Genomic DNA, 25092 nt, shown 5'->3' on the forward strand with positions numbered 1-25092 from the left:
CTGTACTTCCTCCTGGAACAGGCACAGGAGGCTCTGCTCAGAACACAGAGGTGAGATGTAAGTGCAGCAAGTGACAGCTGACATCCTAGAGGCAAGGCAGCTCCAGGGTGATGGCTTTAGCCTGGGAGGGCCTGCAGGTCACAGAGACCTCAGCAACCCACATGGAGAGGAGGGGTTGGGGTCAGGGAGGGAGACGGTGGCTTGACACTGAGTGACGAACAGCTTCACTTTTCCGTTTGGAGAAACTTCTAGCAAGGTATTTAAATCTGCTGTGGAGGGCAGAGACGCAGCACCGGGAGAGACCAGCTCTTGCTCTGAGGCAGTGGAACCCGCCTGTGGTTAGAGTCAGGTCCTGCTTCTGCTCTCAGACTTCCTCCAGGTTTGCTGAGTCCTCTGGAGACCTCTGGGCCCCTCGGTGTTTTCATCTATGAAATGGGAAGGGTGGATGCAGGGTTCCCAGGGTCCCTTGACTCTGATTGTCACTGACATTCCCTTATAACTGGAGTCTGACTTCACCATGGGCTTCCCTGATAGCTCAGTTGGTAAAGAATCCACCTGCAATGCAGAAGACCCTTGTTCCATTCTTGGGTTGGGAAGATCTACTGGAGAAGGGATAGGCTACCCACTCCAATATTCTTGGCCTTTCCTTGTGGCTCAGCTGGTAAAGACTCCACCTGCAACGCAGGAGACCTGGGTTCAACATAGTCCATGGGATCGCGAACAGTCCAGGTGATCCTGTTGTGTGGGTGACAAAAGAGGATTAGTTCTTGGGGCCTGGGAGGTCTGGGCTGGAGGGACAGCCTGGTGTGGTACTTGCTCTGGTCCCTGCTATCTGGGCTGAGTTCTGCTCTTCCCATGGGATTTACCCCAAGCCCAGACACCAGAGAACACATCTCCCTAGATTGAGCCTAAGAAAGCAGGCCACAGTAGGCGGCAGGTGAGTCTGCATGTGGCGTAGGAGGCACAGGTCAAGTCCCAGCTGCCAGAACAAGTCCCTGGCTGCAGGCCACCCTCGCTTTGGTCTCAGGGATGCCTGGCTGGCAGCAGGTCCATTTCTGGTCTAGAGACCCCAGGTGCCAGTCCCAGCTCTGCCACTGAGCATTTGGTGACCTCAATCAAGTCCCTTTCTCTCTCTCTGGGCCTCTCATTCCCGTGTGTAAAAAGGGGACCCTGAACCTGGATTATCTCCTGGGCCCTGGCTCTGAACCCCACAATCTGAAGATCCTGAAACTCTGCACTTATCCTTCCTGGCCTCAGTTTTCCCATCTGTGAATGGGAACATCTGTGTGGAGGAGCCTGGAAGAGGATGCCAAGCCTCTATTCCTTGTGTACAGCCTGTGTGTCTTGCTTGGTCCCTTACCAGGTCTCTGAAGCAGACTGGGCCCCACCAGTGGCCCATTTTACAGATGGGAAAATTCACAAGGGCTCCATGGAGCGGTGGTGGCTGAATGGGAGGGCTGAGAAGTTACGGCCTGAGAGCTCTGGCTCTGGGGCCAGTGGGGAGCTGGGAGGAGGGAAGAGGTCCCATCTCAGTGCCAGCCCTTTTTAGGATGTCGAAACTGCGCCTGGCCGAGGGTTTGGTCGGAGTATCGGGGGTGAGCATCCCCATCGGGAACTCAAAGGAGAGTAAAGAAAGCCCTGGAAGCACATGGCCAAAGGATCTCATTGCCCTGGAGCCTGGAGAAACTGCCTGGGATATGGTCCTGAAGAAGATCAAGGAGCTCTCTGATTCGGTAGAGAAGGAGGGAGAGGGGAGGGGGGAAGTAAGGAAGGATGAGGGTGTCTCAGTGCCTGCTTTGGTGGGCAAGAAATAAGACTTTCTGTTTTCTAGTTTTATGTCAGTTTCCTAGGTCTTATTTCAAAGCTCTGCTCTGCTGAGGGTGATAGAATCGTTCTGTCCCCTTCTAGCTCCCTCCCCATGCCACTGCTTGGGGATTTTACCAAGTGCCAAGCTGCCTGGTTGAGGGTTGGAGCTGTCTTTCCTCCTTCTTGATCTACAAAAATTGTTTCCCTCTTGTCCCCCTATTTTAAGAGTTAGAAGTTGTGGTTGTTCATTTGCTAAGTCATGTCCAATTCTTTGTGACCCATGGACAGTAGCATACCAGGCTTCCTTGTCCTTCACGAGGACAAGGAATTGTCCTTGTCTCCCAGAGCTCGCTCAGATTCATGTCCATTGAGCTGATGATGCTATCTAACTATCTCATTCTCTTCCAGCCCCTTCTCCTTTTGCTTTCAATCTTTTCCAGCATCAGGGTCCTTTCCAGTGAGTTGACTCTTCGCATCAGATAGCCGAAGTATTGGGGCTTCAACATCAGTCCTTCCAATGAATATTCAAGGTTGATTTCCTTTAGGATTAACTGCTTTAAACTCCTTGCAGTTCAAGGGACTCTCAAGAGTATTCTCCAGCACCACAAAAGTATCAGTTCTTCGGCTCTCAGCTTTCTTTATGGTCCAACTCTCACATCCATACATGACTACTGGAAAAAAGAGTTGGAAGACCTGGTATCAGACTCTATCCTAGCCATGTACTTTCTCTGTGACCTTGAGCCAGTGACCTTGTTTCCCCATATCTGAAATGGCAACAGCAATAGAACTTACTGCATAGTGTTGTTTTGAGGATCAGGTGAGATAACCCACTACCGAGCCTTCTCTTTCTCTTTCACTGTCCCGGCAGGACTGCCGAGATGCTTTCATGGTGGCTGACCTGGGCGTGCTGGCCAGCCGCCACCAGGTCTTCCGCCAGGCCCTGCCGCGGGTCTTACCCTTCTATGCGGTGAAGTGCAACAGCAGCCCCTGGGTGCTACGTGTCCTGGCCGCCCTCGGCACCGGCTTCGACTGTGCCAGCCAGGTGAGCCTGGGCCAGCTGACTCATTCACAAGTCCAACACTTCCTGGGGAAAAAAAGCCAGTTGCTGGGGGTCCTGGAGTGGGGACTGCAGCTCCTTAACAGGGGCTGACACTCCTAGTCCTCAATTGTTTGGGAAAGAATGAATGCATGCACTACAGGGGATCAGCCTCCCACTGGTCCCTGTGACTAAGGCAGACAGCTTAAGCGAATGAGGGGAAGCACAAGCTTGGAGACACAGATGCTGTTCCTGTCCTAGCACAGCCTTTTCACTTGGAAGATTCTAGAAGCCTAAAGGGCACAGTCATGTTCAGCGCACTGCACAATAGGGGTTCAGTCAAGGGCAGTCCCTTTTGCTCATGCCCAGGGTTCCCATCCCCAAAGAGTAGAGGGGCATCAGGGCAGCTCCCCACTCTGGCTCTCACCCATGCCAGGGCGAGCTGGAGCAGGTGCTGGACCTGGGTGTGGCCCCCTCACGCATCCTCTATGCCAACCCCTGCAAGCCTGTCTCCCACATCCGCTTTGCTGCCCTCCACGGGGTGAAGCTCCTGGTGTTCGACAGCGAGGAGGAGCTGATCAAGGTGGCCCAGCATCATCCTGGGGCCAGGTGAGACCAGCAGGGAGTGGGTGCAAACAAGTAGAGACAGGTGGAAAAAGGGACCTGAAACCTGGGACGCCGGCAGCTGGAACTGGCTGCAGGAGCCAGATGAAGGGAGACCCACGTGGCGACTGGCACAGGCCAAAGCCGCAAAGTGCGAGAATCTGGGTCGGTGGCCTGATGCCTTCACTGGTGCCCACTGATGCCAAATAAACAATGCCTGTGTCTGCATAGACACTGGGCAGAGCCTAGCACTAGGTGGTCTGGCGTTAGCTGACCTTCAGGAAAAGACACTCGTATCGGAGTCCGGGAGACCAGGGATCACATTTCAGATTCATTTGTCACATGCTGTGTGATCTTAGGAAAGTTATTTAACATCTCTGATCCTGTAATGTGGAGGCCTATGGAAGGTGTATGTATAATTTTATCCTTTTCCTGCTTTTTCTTGCCTGGACAGAAGCCCGTAGGTAGTGAGTGTGTTCACTCTTTGGGTCTCCATGGCGGACAGTCCAGAGGAGCTAGGCATAAGTGGGTGGGAAGCTGGAGGGAGGTAGGATGGGGGGCCTCGGGGCTCATGTGCCTAAGAAATTCTGACACCCTTTGCACCCCTCTCCCAGGCTGGTCCTCCGGCTGTGGACCCAAGACAGTGACAGCATCTTTCCCCTGAGCTCTAAGTTTGGGGCCAGGCTGGAGGTGTGTGAGCGTCTGCTCAAGTCTGCCAGGGACCTGGGGTTGGCTGTGGTTGGAACCAGGTGAGTGCACCGGCTTTCCCCGCCTGGAAGGAGGAGGCGGGAGTCTTGATTTCCACTGTCCGATGTTGTTGGTATTCAGTCGCTCAGTCATGTCTGACTCTTTGTGACCCCGTGGACTGCAGCACACCAGGCTTCCCTCCCCATCACTATCTCCTGGAGTTTGCTCAAATGCATGTCCACTGAGCCAGTGATGTCATCCAACCATCTCATCAGGTCGCCCCCTTCTCCTGCCTTCAATCTTTCCCAGCATCAGCGTCTTTTCTAAGGAGTCAGCTCTTCACATCTAGTGGCCAAAGTATTGGAGCTTCAGCTTCAGCATCAGTCCTTCCAATGAAAATTCAGGGCTTGTTTTCTTTAGGATTGACTGGTTTGGTATCCTTGCAGTCCAAGGGACTCTCAAGAGTCTTCTCGAGCACCACAATTTGAAAGCATCAATTCTTCAGCTTTCTTTATGGTCCAACTCTCACATCCACACATGACTACTGGAAAAACCATAGCTTTGACTATACAGACCTTTGTCGGCAAAGTGATGTCTCTGCTTTTTAATACATTGTCTAGGTTTGTCATAGCTTTTCTTCCAAGGAGCAAGCACCTTTTAATTTCAAGGCTGCAGTCACCATTCAAAATAATTTTGGAGGCCAAGAAAATAGTCTGTCACTGCTTCCACTTTTTCCCCTTCTATTTGCTATGAAGTGATGGAACTGGATACTATGATCTTAGTGCTTTGAATGTTGAGTTTTACGCCAGCTTTCTCACTCTCCCTTTTCACCCTCATCAAGAGGCTCTTCAGTTCCTCTTCACTTACTGCCAATAGATGGTATCATCTACATATCTGAGGTTGTTGATATTTCTTCTGGCAATCTTGATTTCAGCTTGTGATACATCCAGTCCAACATTTCAAATGATGTATTCTGCATATAAGTTAAATAAGCAGGGTGACAATATACAACCTTGTCATACTCCTTTCCCAATTTTGAACCAGTCCGTTTTTCCATGTCCTGTTCTAACTGTTGCTTCTCAACCTGCATACAGGTTTCTCAGGAGGCAGGTAAGGTCATCTGGTATTCCCATCTCTTGAAGAATTTTCCACAGTTTGTTGTGATCCATACAGTCAAAGGGTTTAACATAGTCAATGAAGCAGATGTAGATGTTTTCTTTGGATTCTCTTGCTTTCTCTATGATCCAACGGATGTCGACAGTTTGATCTCTAATTCCTCTGCTTTTTCTAAACCCAGCTTGTATATCTGGAAGTGCTTGGCTCACATACTGCTGAAGCCTACCTTGAAGGATTTTGAGCATGGCCTTGTTAGCATGTGAAATGAGTGCAATTGCGCGGTAGTTCGAACATTCTTTGGCACTGCCCTTCTTTGGGATTGGAATGAAAACAGACCTTTTCCAGTCCTGTGGCCACTGCTGAATTTTCCAAATTTACTGGCATATTGAGTGCAGAACTTTAACAGCATCATCTTTTACGATTTGAAATAGCTCACCTGGAATTCCACCACCTCCACTAGCTTTGTTCATAGTAATGTTTCTTAAGGCCCACTTAACTTCACCCTCCAGGATGTCTGGCTCTGCATAAGTGACCACACCATCTTGGCTATCGGGGCACTAAGACACTTTTGGTATAGTTCTTCTGTGTGTTCTTGCCACCTCTTAATCTCTTATGCTTCTGTTAGGTCCTAACTGTTTCTGTCCTTTATCATGCCCATCCTTGTATGAAACGTTCCCTTGATGTCTCCAATTTTCTTACAGAGATTTCTAGTCTTTCCCATTTTATTGTTTTCCTCTGTTTCTTTGCATTATTCACTTAGGAAGGCTTTCTTTTCTTTCCTTGTTATGCTCTGAACTCTGGATTCAGTTGGGTACATCTTTCCTTTTCTCCCTTGCTTTTCGCTTCTCTTTTTATCTCAACTATTTGTAAGGCCTCCTCAGACAATCACTTTGCCTTTTTGTATTTCTTTTTCTTGTATTTCTAAGAAAAGGCAGTCTTCTTACTGCCTCCTGTACGATGTCACGAACCTCCGTTCATAGTTCTTCAGGCACTCTGTCTATCAGATGTAATCCCTTGAATCTATTTGTCACTTCTACTGTATAATCATCAGGGATTTGATTTAGGTCATACCTGAACAGCCTAGTGGTTTTCCCTACTTTCTTCAATTTAAGCCTGAATTTTGCTATAAGCTCATGATCTGAGCCATAGCCAGGTCCAGGTCTTGCTTTTGCTGAACATATATTGCTTCTCCATTTTTAGCTGCAGAAAATACAATCAATCTGATTTCAGTATTGACAATCTGGTGATATCCATGTGTAGCACTGTCTCATGTTGGAAGAGAATGTTTGCTATGACCAGTGTGTTCTCTTGACAAATTTTCCACTGTCTACCTCCAGCCTTTGGCTTCTTGGGTACGCTCTGGTCAGCCGAAGCCCCTCTGGGCCTCATGATATTTCTCTGTTCTCAGCGAAGAAGCTGGATGTTATCTGGGATTAGGGTGGGGCAAAGGAGGCAAAGGCCTTGGGTGCAAAATTTAAGGGAATGTTAAAAAAGTTAGTACTCTAGCCAAATAATATTTTAGCAACTGAGCTGAACTGAACTGAATACAATATTTGAAAAAATAAAAAATAATGCAAAAAAATCATGATAAGAAAAATATAAAAACTTTAAAGACAGGATTGGCATTTCTCATTTTTCCTTTTGCTTCAGGGTTCAATTACTGTTACCACTTTTGTATATATAAAGCCCTTTTATTTTTTTTTAAGTGTTCATTTAATTTGGCTTTGTTGAGCCTTAGTTGTGTCACGTGGGCTCTTTGGTTTCAGAGCATGGACTCTCTAGTTGTGGCGTGTGGACTTAGTAGTTCCAGCACACGGGTTTAGTTGCTCCATGGCATGTGGAATCTTAGTTCCCCATCAGGGATCGAACCTGTGTCCCCTGTATTGCAAGGTGGAATCTTAACCACCGCACCACCGGGGAAGTCCCTACTGTTACTAATCTTGTCTTTATTTACATTTTAGTATTTTCTTCATTGTAGATGTTTCTAAATCAGTTTTGCTGTTTACAACAATTACATTAAATGTTCTTTATCTTGACAATTTAGTATTGTGGCACCCCCTTGAACTTTTGCACTGGCCTCACCCGACCTGGCCCTCCTCACAGGCATGGGGATTCGGGTTCTGAGCACAGGCCTTCCAAGGCGGAGAAGAAGGGAAGCCCCTGCAATGAGACACTTGGAAGGGGCTGCTAAGAGAGGTGACCACCACACAGTCTTGAGTGCTCCAACTCAAGGATGACCATGCTTCGGTGTTTCTGGCCATGTCTCTCTTCCGACTGACCTTTGCTTTTTCACGGGTGTTTCTCTACATGTCACGTGATGTGTGTTCAGCTTCCATGTGGGCTCAAGATGCCAGACACCCCACAACTTCATGAAGGCCATCGCTGACTGCCGGCGCGTGTTTGAGATGGGCAGCAGGATTGGGCATGACATGAGCCTCCTGGACATCGGAGGGGGCTTCCCTGGAGAGGAAGGCTCCGACCCTGAGTTTGAGGAGGTGACGGGGAGGATGAGAGGGAGCCAGGTGCTCCAGCTTGGGTTCAGGGGACCGAGTGTGTTTGTTTGCGTACTAGGAGGTCATGGAATTGTGAGTTGCATGCGTGTATGTAACTGAGATTTGTCTTTGTTGAGAGGTCTTTGTCTGACTATGCTTACATGGCCTGTGTACATATATGAGCACGTGTGTATTTTTCTTGAGAGATATTAGCTGCTATCCCCCCTTAAGCTACAGTCAGGTAGAAGTTTGTTATCCTTGAGATCTGGGGAACATTTTGTCTTTGCTGACTGTGTATTAATTTAAGTGGTCCCAAATTCATACATCTCAGGGTGCTGTGTGCCCTTGGACAAGTTACTTCCCCACCATGGGCCACAGCATCTGTTTCCTCCCTAGTAAAATGCAGATAACGACTCCTCACACAGCTGTCAAGGGGATGAAGGGAGAGTATGCAGTGAAGCCCCCTCAGATGGACTAGCCACGTTAAAGTCTGGGTCTGTCCCTGCAGGTGGCAGGAGTGGTCAACGCTGCCCTGGCCCAGAACTTCCCCGAGGGGAGTGGCATCGAGATCATCGCAGAGCCCGGACGCTTCTATGCAACATCTGTCTGCATGACCGCTGTCAACATCATTGCCAAGAAGGCTGTGCTGGAGCCTGGTGGGTGGGCAGGCCACTGTCCAGGCATTCCCGAGCCCCAGAACAGAAGATGGGTAGGGGGTCTGGGCTCCACCCCCGAATGCCTAATTAGCAGGAAACAGGCTTTGAACTGGGTATGAGAATGAACCTGTTAGTATCACTATTTTATTGTTCTCAGACTGGGAGGTGAGAAGCAAGATGAAGGGTCTTCATTTTTCCTAAGTAGCCAATGGATTTATACAGCGTTTATGGAGGTAAAATCACAGAATATAGCCCATGAGGTTCATGGACAAAATCGTGCTGCTGTGCACCTTAAATTCATCCAGCAAGCATTATCTAACAGGTGCAGATTCCTGTGCCAAAAATATAGTGAGTAAATTCTTACAATACATATAAGAAAGCACCATTGTCATCACGGCCTGAAGGTTAAGGGTGACATCTGTAGGGTCATGGTAAACCTTCAACAGTCGAGGTCAACCCCCGCAGGAGCTCTTTCAGATTGTTATTTTTGCAGCATTTGGTTTTCACACAGAGTGAGCTAACCAGAAACTCCATTTCATGATAAGATGGAGAAGATGAATAGATTTTCCCCACTGGCTTAGTGCTTTTATTCTTTGCTGCTTTATGATAACTGACATATAAATATTTATAAGCTGCTTTAATCTCCTCCGTTATCCTTTTGACAAAAATGATTGGCCCACAGGTTTGTAATCCCAAGGCACCTGTGTCAGCGATTGCATTTCTTCACAAAATGTCTGATTAAAGGATATTGTGATAGGAAGCCTATGATTTCAAGTCATCATTGAACAGAACTCTAAGTATTAAGGGCTTATTTTAAAAATCTGTATCTTTATTATGGTCAGGGGTAATTTTTGCACATGTGTTGTTTTTTCCTTGGCCACCCCACGGGGCATGTGATATCTCAGTTCCCCGACCAGGGATCGAACCCATGCCCCCTGCAGTGGAAGCACAGTATTAATCGTTGGACCACCAGGGAAGTCCCCAGGGACTCATTTTTATTTCCATAATAATAAGAGTTGCCAATTATTAAATATCTATCATGTGTGAAATATATATTTTCTCTCATTTCTGCTCAACAACCCTGTGAAGTAATTTGGGGTCATTCCCGTTTTACAGGCAGGGATAGTGAGGCTCAGAGAGAGGAAGTAACTTGTCCGGTCAGTGATACAACTGGACCCGGTCTGCCTGACTCAAACCTTTGCACTTGGATTTGTACCGCATGCCAAGCAGACCTGAGCTCTTGACCTTAGGGGTGTCTTGACTACCTCTCATGACTAAGTAGTTTAGGGACAACTGGGGCTGCGGCTTCAGTGATGTCAACTAAGAAAGAGGGGAGAGGATAGTAGGAAGTACACTGGGGTCAGTGGGGAGGGCAGAAAATCAGTATTCAGAAAGATCTGGGCGTCTAAATGCCCAACTATTATGAAATGCTTCAAATGCTAACAGAAATCAGCGCAAAATCCTGAGTTTCGATTCCAGAAAGCAATATCCTAAGAACAGATGAAGAGTGGTTGTGAAGAAACTGCCTTGGTAGTAGGTCCTGTCCAGAGGATCTGGGGGTCATAGATGACCACTAGTTCAATATGCATCAGAAGTACGGTGGTGCTGGAGAGAAAGCTGTCACATGCTTACACTGGCCACATCAATAGAGGCAGAGTGTTTGGATGGAGGGAGGTGACAATTGTGCTGTACCCCATGCTTGTCAGAGTAGGGCAGTGGTTTTAAAGGTACTTTGTTGTTGTTCAGTTGCTAAGGTGTGTCCGATTTTGCGGACACATGGATGGCAGCACACCAGGCTTCCCTGTCCTTCACTGTCTCCCAGAGCTTGCTCAAACTCATGTCCATTGAGTCAATGGTGCCATCCAACTACCTCATTCTCTGTTGCCGCCTTTTCCCTCCTGCTCTCAGTCTTCCCCAGCATCAGGGTCTTTTCCAAGGAGTTGGCTCTTCCCATCTGGTGGCCAAAGTATTGCAGCTTCAGCTTCAGTCCTTCCAATGAATATTCAGGGTTGATTGCCTTTAGGATTGACTGGTTTGATCTCCTTGCTGTCCAAGAGACTCTCAAGAGTCTTTTTCAGCACCACAGCTGGAAAGCATTAATTCTTCGTTGCTCAGCCTTCTTTATGGTCCCACTCTCACATCCAAACATGACTACTGGTAAAACCATAGCTTTGACTATATGGACCTTGGTTGGCAAAGTGATATCTCCTCTTTTTAATATGCTGTCTAGGTTTGTCATAGCTCTTCTTCCAAGGAGCAAGCATCTTTTAATTTCATGGCTGCAGTCACCATCCGCAGTGATTTTGGAGCCCCAAGAAAAGAAAATCTGTCACTGTTTCCACTTTTCCCCCATTTATTTGCCATGAAGAGGTGGGACCATCTTCATTTTTTGAATGTTGAGCTTTATTTGTTTTTAATTGAAGGATAATTGCTTTATAGAATTGTGTTGGTTCTGCCAAACATCAACGTGAATCAGCCGTGTTGTGTTAGTTGCTCAGTCGTGCCCGACTCTACAACCTCATGGACTGTAGCCCACCAGGCTCCTCTGTCCATGGGATTTTCCAAGCAAGGATACTGGAGTGGGTTTTCATTTCCTTCTCCAGGGGATCTTCCCAACCCAGGAACTGAACCCTGGTCTCTTGCACTACAGGCAGATTCTTTACAGATTGAGCTACCAAGGAAGCCAGTAGTAAAGTATATGTCCCCTCCCTCTTGAACCTCCCTCTCACCTCCCTCCCCAGAATGTTGAGTTCCAAGCCAGCTTTTTCACTTTCCTCTCTCACCCTCATCAAGAGGCTCTTTAGTTCCTCTTCACTTTCTGCCATTAGGGTGGTATCATCTATATATCTGAGGTTGTTGATATTTCTCCTAGTAACGTTGATTCCAGCTTGACCTTCATATAGCTCAGCATTTCACATGATGTACTCTGCATATAAGTTAAATAAGCAGGGTGATACCTGGGATGTGTTTTAATCAGTTTGTGTAAGACCTGGAGATAACTGCTGTAAAGCTTCCTCTGGAGAAACCAGAGGCGAGGCAGGCCACTCAGGGCCACAAGGAGAAGGACAGGACGGGTCAGGAAGCAGAAGGACACAGGGGAAGACTGGTCAGAGCCTCTGTTGTGGTTTTCGAGGAACAGAATGGGCGGAGCAGGGTGAGTTGGACTGGCAGGTTTGGGATTGGCTAGTTTGAGTAACTTCAGTGGGTTGTGGCAGGTAAGGACTGCCCTAGGAAGATTAGGCCAGAGGTAGTGCTTCAAGTTCTGTGAGTTCTGTCCAGGAGGTGGTTTGCAGTATGGACACTGGATCCGCTGGCTTGCCCAGGCAAGGCATACTTGCAAGGCAGTTGTTTGCTGTCTCTAAAAATTAACCAACCTGGGGAGGAGCAGTCTCACCAGGGTCAGGTCAGCAAGGCCCTAGATGCCGGAGCATCAAGAACATAGGGGAAAAAAGAATATAGAAAATAAGAAAATGTAATTTAGACAGGCACCCCTTTGAGGAAGAAAATTGATAAATTAGTACATTACTAAGGACCAACCATGATGGAATCACGTCATGAAAAAACTGTTTGCTCTCAGTTTGACTCATGCAGCAGGTGCTCAGGTCTCCTGGTCTAAGGCGAGGTCAGAGAACTTGAGACCTGCGATCTGGGGAGCAAATCCCAGCCCTGCCACAGTCTCCTACGTGACTGCTGACAAGACTGTTTTCTCAACCATAAAGTAGGGCCCACTGAACCCGCTCAGAGCATAGTTAGAAGGATTAGATGGTTTAATACATGTAGAGAGCTTAGAACAATGCCTGAGTTATATGGTATGTTAGTTAGATTATTCTTTTGTTTACTTATTGGCTGTGCTGGGTCTTCGTTGCTGCATGCAGGCTTTCTCTAGTTTTGGCACGTGGGGGCAGTTCTCTAGCTGTGGGGCACTGGCTTCTCATTGTGGGGACTTTTCTGGCTCTGGAGCATGGGCTGTAGGCACAGCGCTTCTGTTGCTGCAGCTAGCAGGCCCTAGAGCATGGGCTCAGTAGTCATGGCGCACAGGCTTAGTTGCTCCATGGCACGTGGGTTCTTCCCCGACCAGGGATCGAATCTGTATTCCCTGAATTGGCAGGTGGATTCTTAACCATTGGACCACTAAGGAAGTCTAGTTAGATCATTCTTATTTGGAAGAGGAAGATGAAGAGGAGAAGGTGGGGGGCGGAGGCGGAGGGGCAATGGGAGTGCAGAGGGCAGGCCCCAACCGTCCATGGGCTCGAAGAAGACTCCTGGAGCAGGGAACAGGGGTTATCCAGTGCTGGGCAGAGGGTCAGGGCTCCCCGACAGGTGCTGGACTCGGGCCTTGAGGGTCAGCCCTGGTTGAGCGCAGCTCAATCCTGCTCTCTGCCCACTCTCAGGAGGCCGCCGGAAGCTGCTGTACTATCTCAATGATGGCCACTATGGTACATTCCGCGTCTTTCCCAGGGAGCCTGAACCCAGGATGCCCATTGTGGTTAAGGTAAGGAGAAGGTTTCATGGCTCTGGCACCTCCTAGACCTTGAGACCACCTGGTCAAGACCCCCTTGGGCAGGATTCCCTGCTACCAGTGGGAGAGGCGAAGGATCTCAGATTATTGGTGGCTTAGTGGATTGTCAGGAGAAGGCAATGGCAAGCCACTCCAGTACTCTTGCCTAGAAAATCCCATGGATGGAGGAGCCTGGTAGGCTGCAGTCCGTGGGGTCGCTAAGGGTCGGACACGACTGAGTGACTTCACTTTCACTTTTCACTTTCACACATTGGAGAAGGAAATGGCAACCCACTCCAGTGTTCTTGCCTGGAGAATCCCAGGGACGGGGGAGCCTGGTGGGCTTCCATCTATGGGGTCACACAGAGTCGGACACGACTGAAGCGACTTAGCAGCTTAGCAGTGGATTGTCACGCCTTCTGCATGTGCCAGGATGTGCGTGTGTGTCTGTGTGTATTGGCATGTGCGCTTCTGTGTGGGCCTGGCGATTCACACCTATGCGGGAAGATGGAGGTCTAGGTCCATGGGTCTGTGGAGGGGTGTATGCTTCTCTTTGGCTGTCTATCTTTCTGTCGGTTTGTTGTTCTGGATTCCTTGAATCTTGGAGATGCAGGAGACTTAGGAAGCAGAGATTCTCAAACTTTGCTTCAGGTTAGAATCACCTGGGACGTTTTAATACTTCTATGCCTGGACCAGGCCCCAGACCACTGATATCAGAATTTCTCATGGGTTGGGACCCTGGCATGATCCTTTGTGAAAACTCATCAAGCACTTTCAATGAAGCTAGGTTTGAGGCCCAGTAGTTTGAGTGATTATTAAATAAAATCTTCCCACTTTATAGATGGAAAAGCTGAGGTCCCATCTGTGTCTGCACTTGTGAATTGGCAGGGCTGGAGTCAGTCTCTAGAGCTCCATGAGGGCAGGTTAAGAGCAATGCTTGGCACACAGGGACCATTCAGGAATTGGTCAATGTGGGTGGATGACAGAGTCCTTCCTGCTGGTGCCCTGGGGCATGCCCTGCTTGATGAGGAGTGGGTAAGGGTGTGTGTATGTGTTGGGGGTCTTCTCTGATTCCCTACCCCCGTGACCCTGCAGGAGCTCTGCCCCAAGCCACCCCTCTTCCCCTGCACCCTCTTTGGCCCCACGTGTGATGCCTTTGACAAGCTCTTCTTGAAGGAGGTGCAGCTGCCGGAGCTGGATGTGGGTGACTGGCTGGTCTTCCCGTTCATGGGCGCCTACACATCTGTCATGAGCTCCACCTTCAATGGCTTCTCTCCCACCTCCATCTGCCATGCCGTGGGACCTGAGCTCAGGTGTCTGGGGGAGGAGGAAAGGGAGTGGGCAGTGAGCAGCTCTCACCAAGATCTGAACTTGTTAAGGGGAGTTGGTGGCTGAGCCCTGGGATCCCAGGCCCTGGAAATACCCTAGTCCCCCCACTGGCCCCAGCAAAGCCCAAGATGTCTGGCTGACCTTTGACACTAGCCTCTGCCTGTTACAACTTCTCCCCAGGTAAGCCCAAGTTAGCCCACCTGGGCAGCTGTGAGAGCCCTGACAGCTAGATGCCATTGTGGGCAGAATCAGGCAGCCCTGTGGCCCCAGCTGACCCTCAGTTCCATGGCCAAGCCCTCCCCCCAACCCCCCGCTACCTGGCCCTATTCTGCTCTGACCATTTGCAGCTGCTCCCCAGTTCCCTCCTCAGGCATCCCTTCCCCACCAACTCCAGGCTCCCTCAAGCCCCTGACACAGGATCTCCTCTGGGTCCAACATGGGGTTTGCCTCCTGACGTAGTGCAGGGGGCTCTGAAACACCCCTTTACGGGCTCATTCCTTCCACAGGAGCCTGCTGGAGACCACACTGTAGGCTGGACGTGGTCAGAATGGAGGGGCTTCGTCACCTTGGTGCGCTCATGAGGGATGCTTGGGGGCAGGGATTGGTGGGGAGAAGTAGCGCAGAGGAAACAGAGCTTAGGGCAGGGGTCCCCCAACCCCAGGCCATGGACCAGTACCAGTTCGTGGCCTGTTAGGAGCCTGGCCACAGAACAGGAGGTGAGAGGCGGGCGAGTGAGGGAAACTTCAACTATATTTACAGCCAATTCCCATCACTCACATTACTGCCTGAGCTCCGCCTCCTGTCAGATCAGTGGCGGGATTAGATTCTAGGAGCGCGAACTCTAGTGCGCCTACCGTGAACCGCGCATGCACTCTCCTTTTAAGACACTAACGCCTGATGTTCTGAGATGGAGCTGACTGAAGTGGTGATGCGATCAGTGTAATGTGCTTGAATCATCTGAAACCATTCCCCCCACTCCTCTGTGGAAGAATTGTCTTCCAGGAAACCAGTCCTTAGTGCCAAAAATGTTGGGGGACTGCCGGGTTAGGGTGCCTCTGAAATGAGGCAACGTCTAAGGTTCAAAACTGTCCTCTGTGGAGAAGGAAATGGCAACCCACTCCAGTATTCTTGCCTGTAAAATCCCATGGACAGAGGAGCCTGGTGGGCTTCAGTTCATGGGTTCTCAAAAGGACCCGATAGGACTTAGCAACTAAACAACAATCAGGAACCAAAATTTAACAGTTTTCTCTACTACTCTGCCAATGACAGAACAAATGAAGATAAAATATGATTGCCTAGAAGTCTAAAGTGCTGTGCTCCTGGTTTTCTAAAATCTGTAAACAAACACACTTTCTGAGTAATTAAAAAAAACAAACAGAACAAAATTGTCCTCTGCAACAGTGGGCCTGAAGCCTAAATTAGCTCTTCCTGGCAGCCAACCCTGCCCTCTCTGATCCTTAACCCCTTGACCCTGGAGTCAGGCAGTAGAACCTACACTATTACAAGAGAGCCCCCTGGAGGTCATGCCCTGGAATATGCAGCAACATGCATTGACCAGAACCTTGAGATGCTTTTGTCCTTCCTTTCAATCTGTTAGTGATCCCTGTTGTTGTTCCAGAAACATATATGTGACCACAGGCACCCGATCTAGCGGAGAGAGTGCTGGCATTGTAGTCAGACAAGCCTGGAGGAAATCCAGGCTCCACTGCCTCCTGGCAGTGTGGTCAGAGCTTCAGTTTTCTCATCTGTGAAGTGAGGGTGCTATTAGGATTACCCTTGCAGGATTGTTGAGAGGATTAAGTGAGATAATGCAAATTCTCATTCAAGGTCAGTTCACGTCCACTTGCTTCTGGCTGGGCCTGATCCTGAGTCTGGTCTGCTCAGATATCACCCCTGCCCCCACAGTCTGGGTATCCTCAACAAATATGCACAGCATCTAATGGGCCATGTGGGTGCCTCAGATCTGGCTTTGGCCTTAAGAAACACACAGGTTTGGAGCTTGGATGGACTAGGTGTGGACACAGCCAACTCAGAAACAGGACAAATGCTACTGCATGTCCCCTGGGCAGGCTAAAACTTGAAAAATAACAGCATTTGAGGGGTTCTGAGCTCAAAAAAAAAAAAAAATGCATCCTACAGGGAAGCAAGATGACAGAGATGGGAGTAGGGGCACATCAGAATGGCCGGCCACATTCCTGCAGGGAGGGAAGGGAGAGAAGACCCCAGAAGCCAAAGTCACACATGTCCTGTGTCCTTTTAAAGCTTTGCCTGATAAAACAAGACATTCTCCGATCTTCAGCTTCTGCAAAGGGTCCTCCCCACCCGCCAGTATCAGCCTTATCAATCTTGCTGCAGCCTCCCCAGCTCAACCACGACCAGAGGAATCTCCTAGCACCCCTGGGCTACAGAGATTTCTCCTGCAAACATCTGAGGAGGAGGGAATGAATCTGTGGATGTCACCCAAGGAAGGTGGCAGGTTCAGAAAGCCTTTCAATAGTGTGTCTCCTTCTGGAGACTGAAAATTCAGAGTGGAATCATCTACCCTTACCTCCCCAGTGGTGTCTGGAAGTACAAATATGAGTGGGCTTTAGGGAAAAAATAAAGTTTTATTCAGATGCAAGAGATTTTGGTGTGTTCTGTGTTTTGCCCTTTGGGCATTGTACTGTGTGATTGTGGATATCCATCCATCCATCCACCCATCCATCCATCCATCCATCCACCCATCCATCCACCCATCTAACCACCCATCCATCCATCCATCCATTCACCATTGATCCATCTACTCATCCATCCATCCATAAAATAAAATGCAAGGGCCTAGATCATGTCTGGCACTGTTCTAGGTACAGGTGACACAAGATGAACAAGATGGATAAGAATCCAAGCTCGTGTAGCTACCTTTCTGGTTGGAAAAAGGACATAAACAAACCCCTAAATCAATGATAAAATGAAGTGGAAGCAATAAATGCTGTGAAGCAAGGGGCCAGTGAGCGATAGAAGACAGTGCTCTTTCAGATAGAGGGGACTGGGGAGGCCTCTCTGAGGACATAGCAAGTGAGCAGAGATCTGAAGGGAGCTTGTGCTTACCTGAGTCAGAGAGTTCCAGGAGTCGGAAATAGCGAGTCCAAGGCCAGGGATGGACAGTGTTCCCTCACAGGCAAGAAGCCTGTGTGGGTGAGCGGAGTGAGGGGAGGTGCTGGCAGTGGAGGCAGGAGGAGGATTGGGGGCTGATCTCATCAAGCTTCAGGTGAGTCAGGGATCTGACTTTGCTCTGAGGCGGAGAAGGTGGGGAAGGGGCTGGGGAGGCCCTGGAAGGTTTGGGCAGGTGAATGGTGTGACTCCTGCCAGTCCTGGGAAATGACAGTGGTCACAGTACGGGTGGTGAGCTGCACCAGGTTCAGCACGGACTGCAAAGGTCAAGAGGAGAGAACTTTCTGAAGGGGTCAGCGGTGGGGTAAGAGGCAAAGAGAGGAGTCCGGTACAACTCCAGGGCTTTGGGCTGCGGTTGCGGCACACAGCTGGGGGTGCAGGGAGAGAAGAGAAGCGGGTTAGGAGGGACTGAAATGGAGAGTTCCGTTTTGGAAAAGTCACGTGTGAGACATGGAGTCAGATATACGCATCAGGCTTCAGGGCAGAGGTCGGGAGGGCAGATATGACGGTCCATGGGGTGTGGTCCACACTGGTTGGACTTTCCATCCTTGGGACTGCCCAGCCCAGCCAGGAAGTGAATATGCAGAGATGACACAAGTCCTGGGAACTGAGAGGAGAAACATTCCAAGACGGCAGCCCTCAGCTCTGTGCCCAGGACTCCCCAGAGTGGGTGAGGTGAGGGCTGAGAACGACATCGGAGAGACGGAGGTCATCGGTGATCTTAACCAGAGGGTTTCAACGCCTAGGAAGGTTGGTGGAAGTGGGGTCCAGGGAGGATGGAGTATGGGCACCTCCTTCAGGAAGTTAGGTGTGCTGTAAGAGGAGCAGGAAATGGGAAGGTTGCTGGAAGAGACGCCTGTAGGTCAAGGAAGGTTTAAGATGAGAGAGATTACAGCTTGTTTGTAGGCTCACAGGGATGACTGACAGAAGGCACGATAATTAAGACGCAAAAAGAGAGGCGACAGTGGCAAAGCAACATCCTTGGGTGGGTGGGAGGGGCTCGCGTCCTGTGCTCTGGGGTGGGGTGGGGGAACTGAGGGGGGGTGTGCCCAGACGGGAGCTCCTCCAGTGCCTCCATGGGGCCAGGCAGGTCGCTGGGAGAACATGGGACTCTCTATTGGTCGTTTCTTTCTTAGTGGAATAAGAAGCAAGAACATGGTGGGAGCGAGGAGGCAGGAGAGGGTCCTGGTGTTCTCAGGAGAGGGGCAGAGTGGAAAAGAGACAAGAAGCGTGGAAGGATGAATGGACCAGTGAAATGTGTGGCAGTGCCAGTGCAGGTGCCCACTCGAGGTTTGTGGGGGTCCATGTAGAGTGAAGCCCGCCACGCGGTGTGTTTTGTCTTCAGCACGTGGGCACCTGCTCTGTGGGTGCAGAGTGAGCGGGGATTACTGGGGAGGAAGAGAGCTAGGCAGGCGGAGACAGCTTAGAGAATGAGGTGCTCTGGGGGGAGTCTCTGCAGGTCCAGGCTCCACCTGCAGTCCTCAAAGCTTTTTCCTGAGCCCACATGCTGCCTTCCCCAGCCTTTACCTGCTGGAGACTCATAAGGACCCAGTGAGCAAATAATAACTCCCTCTTTAGAGAAGTGAACCCTGGGGTCACCTAGCTGGTAAATGACAGAACTGGGATTTGACTTCAAAAGCAGTTCAGTGTTTTTCCTTTAGGGCCGCAGGGGTGAGCACAGTATGTTTAAGAAAGTCTTGCTTCTCAAATATGTATATATATGCTTCTCAAATATACATACATACATATGTATATTATATATATAACAAGCCTGGCTGTTGGGAGATTAAATTTCAGGTGTTCTGAGCATTGAGCGGCCCAGGCTTGGTTCAGCCATAGTGATTTGCTTCCACCCACTGGCCACAGTCAGCGTTGCATCCGACCAGAAACCTACAAGGCGTTTGCTCAGCTAAGAATTTGGTTTATGGGAAGAACAATGGCTTTTTGAAAAGGGCTTCAGAGGAGTTCCCCTCCCCCTTTGACAAACGAGGAGAGAGAAAGCCAGAGAGGTGGCTTTAAAAAGCTGTCTGAACCTGCCTACTCCATGGAGTCAATAAGTATTCACTGAACACCTCCTCTGTGCCAGGCACTGTTCTAGACTCTGGGAACTGAGCAGAGATCATTGCTCTTCTAGACTTGACATTCCAGGGGGGGTGGAGGCAAGGAAGGGGGAGGACAGGAACCAAACAAATAAATAAACCAATGCTAGACTCTGGAGGATGGTGAGAAGAAAGTAAAGGAGAGTGACTGGAGAGGGTGGTGGGAGGTGACATTTGAAGAGAGACCTGATGACTGGGGTGGTTCAGGAAAGATGCTCCAGGAAGAAGGAATAGCTCTGCAAAGGCTCGGAGGCTGTGAAAGGTGTGGGCGGTCCAGAACAGGTGGAACCCACCAACGCCCCAGCCCACAGCTATCTGTGTAGAACATCTAGAGGTCATAGCATGCCATTGACCTTCCCTCAGGCAGGTCACAGCCTCGATCAGCACCCATCCAACTCACACAGCTGTCCCCTCCCCCTTGGAAACTCTCTCCTCTCTTGGGTTGTATGATACTAATGTCTGGTGGTACGAAAAGCTATGACTATTCTCTCCTGTGGAAATCAAAGCTTAGCAATCAACATACAGAAGTTTCTGGTTTGAAGGAACCCACTGACATGTCAGACTTCCCTGGTGGCTCAGGGGGTAAAGCATTTGCCTACAATGTGGGAGACCCGGGTTCAATCCCTGGGTTGGAAAGATCTCCTGGAGAAGGAAATGGCAACCCACTCCAATATTCTTGCCTGGAAAATCCCATGGACAGAGGAGCCTGGTAGGCTACAGTCCATGGGGTCATAAAGAGTCAGACATGACTGAGTGACTTCAGTTTCACTTTCACTGACGTGTCAAAAGTTAGAGCAGGGAATACTGACACTCAGAGTCAAAGGTCAAGATCAACATTTCTGAGATCTGGAACAGGAGCATGTAGGAGAGAACTGGTGGAGATGTCATCAGTTTTGCGTGTAGCTTTTGCCATGTTATAAGTATGTGTTTGTGGACCTGTCTGCTGCTATTCTGTGAGCCATTCTTGCAAATGAAATGAATATTTACGCTTATATATATTATATGAGTAAGCTTTATTCAAATCCTATGATTAGTGTTCCAAGAAATAATAAGTTTTGGAAGCAAAGTGAAGTGAAAGTCATTCAGTTGTGTCCGACTCTTTGCAACCCCATGGACTATACAGTCCATGGAATTCTCCAGGCCAGAATACTGGAGTGGATAGCCTATAGCCTATCTCTTCTCCAGCGGCTCTTCCCAACCCAGGAATCAAACCGGGGTCTCCTGCATTGCAGGCTGATTCTTTACCAACTGAGCTATCTGGGAACAAGACCCTAGTTTGGTAATTTTGCCATGTTACTCTGCTGTTGCTGCTGCTGCTAAGTCACTTCAGTCGTGTCCGACTCTGCGTGACCCCATAGACGGCAGTCCACCAGGCTCCCCCGTCCCTGGGATTCTCCAGGCAAGAACACTGGAGTGGGTTGCCATTTCCTTCTCCAATGTGTGAAAGTGAAAAGTGAAAGTGAAGTCGTTCAGTCGTGTCCGACCCTTAGCGACCCCACGGACTGCAGCCCACCAGGCTCCTCCATCCATGGGATTTTCTAGGCAAGAGTACTGGAGTGGCTTGCCATTGCCTTCTCCACATGTTACTCTAATACTACCCAATTATGGCGTTGCAAAGAGTTGGACATGACTGACCGACTGAACTGAACTGAACCCAATTATGTCAGCTGGTATTTTCCAGTGTTTGAATATTTGCTCTAGGCTATAGTTCTTTGTAAAGCAAAATAGTGAATCCTTAAAAAGAGGAAAGTTATAGGAAGCAACATGTACCTAATACCCAACATGAGGCAAGACACTCAATTCAATCAACATCAGTGCAAATGAAATCAGTTCTTCCAGACCAGAAATATTTATCATAAAAACAAAGATCAAGGGCAATTAATACTGCATTTAAAATTTTCAAGACTCTTTTTTTTTTGTCTTTTATCTATTTTTACTTATTTATTTAAGTATAGAGTATTTACAATGCTGTGTTAGTTTCTGGTGTACAGCAAAGTGATTCAGTTGTACATATACACATTATTTTTCATTATATTATATTGAATACAGTTCCCTGTGCTATGCAGTAGGACCTTATTGTTTATCTATTTATTATTTTTTAAAAAAATGAATTTATTTACTTTATTGGAGGATAATTACTTTACAATACTGTGATGGTTTTTGCCATAAATCAACATAAACATTTGTGATATCACTCAATTTTTAAAATAACCTTTATTTGGTAATTATGTTGAGTTAATGTTTCCCCCTTTTTAATGTTTTTTTAAATGACCAAATGTCTATATGTGGTAGAGGTTATTGTTGCATGTTTTTGAATACCGTAGTCTCCCTTATCCAAGGGGGTGATGGGGTCCAAGACCCCCAGTGGATACCTGAAACTACAGAGGGTACTGAACCCTCATGCACTGTGTTTTTCCATATACATACATACCTATGTGAAAGTTTATTTTATAAAATAAGCGCAGTAGATTAGCACCAACTAAATAAAACAATTATAATTACATACTGTAACAAAAGTAATGTGAATGTGGTCTCTCTCTTTCTCAAAACATCTTATTGCTCAAATTCAATGCCTTTTCCATCTTAACTAAGCATTTACCTTGTGCCGTGGCCATAATTTTTGCACTTGGAGGCAAGACAGCAATACAAGGATGAATTTCTTTTTTCTTCCTCACCATTTCATGAATAGAAAATTTGTTCCTACCATAGATCTTAGCAACCTCCGCATTTTTTCTATAAGTTTAGAACTTTTACTTAAAGGAAGCACTTGATGGCTTCTGTTTGGTATATCTGAATTGCCAGCATCACTACTCCTGGGCTTTGTGGCCCTTATTAAATAAAATAAGGATTATTTGAACACAAACACCCAGATACCATGACCGTCAGTCTGGAAACTGATGGCTACTGAATGACTCACAGGCAGGATTATGCTGGCAAAGGGATGATTCATGTCTCTGTTGGGATGGAGCTGGATGGCTAGAGATTTCATCACACTTCTCAGAACGGCACTCAATTTAAAACATAAAACGTTGGACTTCCCTGGTGGCCCAGTGGTTAAGATTCTATGCTGCCAATACAGGGGACATGGGTTTGATCCTGGCCGGGGAACTAAGGTCCTCCGTGCTATGTGGTGCAGCCAAAAATTAATTAAATATGTAAATACATGTAATAGTTTAAAAACTTCTGAACTGTTTCTGATATTTTCCATTTAATATTTCTGGACCATGGTTGACTATGGGTAGCTGAAACTGTGGAAAGCAAAACCATAGATAAGGGAGGAGGAGGGTTTCTATATACCATCCTGTCATATATTGGCTCATAATAATAAACCATGCATCTGCAATCATGATTGTTTAAACAGAAAATCTCTGAATTTTTATTTTTGGCTGCTGTGCCAGGCTTGTGAGAATCTTAGTTCTTTGACCAGGAGTTGAACCCACACCCTCAGCCCTCAGCAGTGAAGGCACAGAGTCCTAACCACTGAACTGCGAGGGACTTTCCTGAAATGTTTAGTATAACAATCTCTCAAGAAAATTTTCACTATTTTTTATTATGGTCAATCATTATTTTTCCAAAACACATGAAGTGTTGGGGAAAATACAGAATAATGTATGATTTCTGGTATTCCTGAGAATTACCTGGAATTCTAGAAAAAGTCAGTTTAATTCCAATTCCAAAGAAGGACAGTGCTAAAGAATAGTCAAACTACCATACAATTGCAATCATTCCATGCTAGCAAAGTAATACTCAAAATTCTCCAAGCCAGGTTTCAGCAGCACATGAACCGAGAACTTCCAGATATTCAAGCTGGATTCAGAAAAGGCAGAGGAACCAGGAACCAAATTATCAACATCTGTTAAATCATAGAAATAGCAAGAGAATTCCAGAAAAACATCTACTTCTGCTTCACTGACTACTCTAAAGCCTTTGACTGTGGATCACAACAAACTGTGGAAATTTCTTAAAGAGACGGGAATACCAGACCACCTTACTTGCCTCCTGCAAAACCTGTGTGCAGATCAAGAAACAAGTGTTAGATCCAGACATGGAACAACAGAATGGTTCCAAATTGGGAAAGGAGTATGTCAAGGCTGTATATTGTCACTCTGCTTATTTAACTTATATGCAGAGTACATCATGTGAAATGCCAGGCTGGATGAATTACAAGCTGGAATCAAGATTGCCAGGAGAACTATCAACAACCTCAGATATGCAGATGATACCATCCTAATAGCAGAAATCAAAGAGGAACTAAAGAGCCTCTTGATGAAAGCAATAGAGGAGAATGAAAAAGCTGGCTTAAAACTCAGCATTCAAAAGACTAAGATTATAGCGTCTGGTCCCATCACTTCATGGCAAATAGATGGGGAAAAAATGGAAACAGTGGCAGATTTAATTTTCTTGGGCTCCCAAATCACTGCAGATGGTGACTGCAGCCATGAACTTAAAAGACGTTTGCTCCTTGGAAGAAAAGCTATGACAAAGCTAGACAGCAGAGATTAAAAAGCAGAGACATCACTTTGCCAACCAAGGTCTGTATAGTCAAAGCTATGGTTTTTCCAGTAGTCGTGTATGTGACAGTTGGACCATAAAAAAAGCTGAGCGCCAAAGAATTGATGCTTTTGAACTGTGGTGTTGGAGAAGACTCTTGAGAGTCCCTTGGACTGCAAGGAGATCAAACCGGTCCATCCTAAAGGAAATCAGTCCTGAATATTCATTGGAAGGACTGATGTTGAAGCTGAAACTCCAGTACTTTGACCACTTGATGTGAAGAGCTGATTCACTGGAAAAGACCCTGATGCTGGGAAATATTGAAGACATGAGGAGAAGGGGATGACAGAGGATGAGATGGATGGCATCACCAACTTGGTGGACATGAATTTGAGTAAACTCTGGGAGTTGGTGATGGACAGGGAGGCGTGGTGTGCTACAGTCCATGGGGTCTCAAAGAGTGGGACCCAACTGAGCGATTGAGCTGAAGAATTTGGAAATGCTTTTTGAAGTCCTACCTCTGTAACATTTCTCAACTCTACATCCAGTCCCATCTCCAAAGGCCACTGCTCTGATTGCCAGAACTTTGCCATCACTTCCGACCTTGTGAGTCAGACTCCAGACTCCTCCAGCCCATACTCCATGGGGCAGAGGGATCTTTCTAAAGCAAAAACTCAGCCTGTTCCTCTGTGAAATCCGTCCCCGGCTCCCCAGTTCCTTCACCAGTGTTCCTTAAAATGCATCTTGGAATGCTGGTTACATAAAAACATCTGAAGCTTTCTAATAGGTGGTGGTTTAGGAAGCTTCATTCAGAGATTCAGAATCTCTGGGAGTTGAAGCCTAAAAACCTGCACCCACACCTACTGAATGATTTTCTTAAATCTTTTTTTAATGGCAAAATACAACATGAATACAGAAAACCACATAAAACAAATGTACAGATTAATGAACCATAATCAGGCAAACTCCTGTACGACCACCACACCTGTCTGAAGGCAAAATTTTGCCCCTTACCCCAGAACTCTCCACGTGCCCCCTCCCTATCTCTTCCCATCTCCACCCCCAGCAGCCTTTCACTTTGCCTGTTTTTTGTTTATTTTAATATGTCATTAAATGTTTTTAATCCTTG

At 47.7% G+C, this 25092-nt stretch overlaps 1 protein-coding gene across 1 annotated transcript; it reads left to right on the top strand.

Annotated features, from left to right (window-relative positions):
- The first annotated feature begins 1550 nt into the window (after positions 1 to 1550).
- On the top strand, positions 1551 to 14754 carry LOC129538595 (antizyme inhibitor 2-like). The gene is made up of 9 exons (XM_055398810.2): positions 1551 to 1733; positions 2675 to 2848; positions 3279 to 3451; positions 4060 to 4194; positions 7578 to 7743; positions 8249 to 8396; positions 12788 to 12888; positions 13990 to 14207; positions 14730 to 14754. Exons 1-9 carry the CDS (start codon positions 1551 to 1553, stop codon positions 14752 to 14754), a joined length of 1323 nt encoding a protein of 440 aa, XP_055254785.2.
- The last annotated feature ends 10338 nt before the right edge of the window (positions 14755 to 25092 follow it).

The sequence above is a fragment of the Moschus berezovskii genome, chromosome 2 (assembly GCF_049115385.1).
Source record: "Moschus berezovskii isolate FMDL1 chromosome 2, NW_MosBer_1.0, whole genome shotgun sequence".
Classification (NCBI taxonomy): domain Eukaryota; kingdom Metazoa; phylum Chordata; class Mammalia; order Artiodactyla; family Moschidae; genus Moschus; species Moschus berezovskii.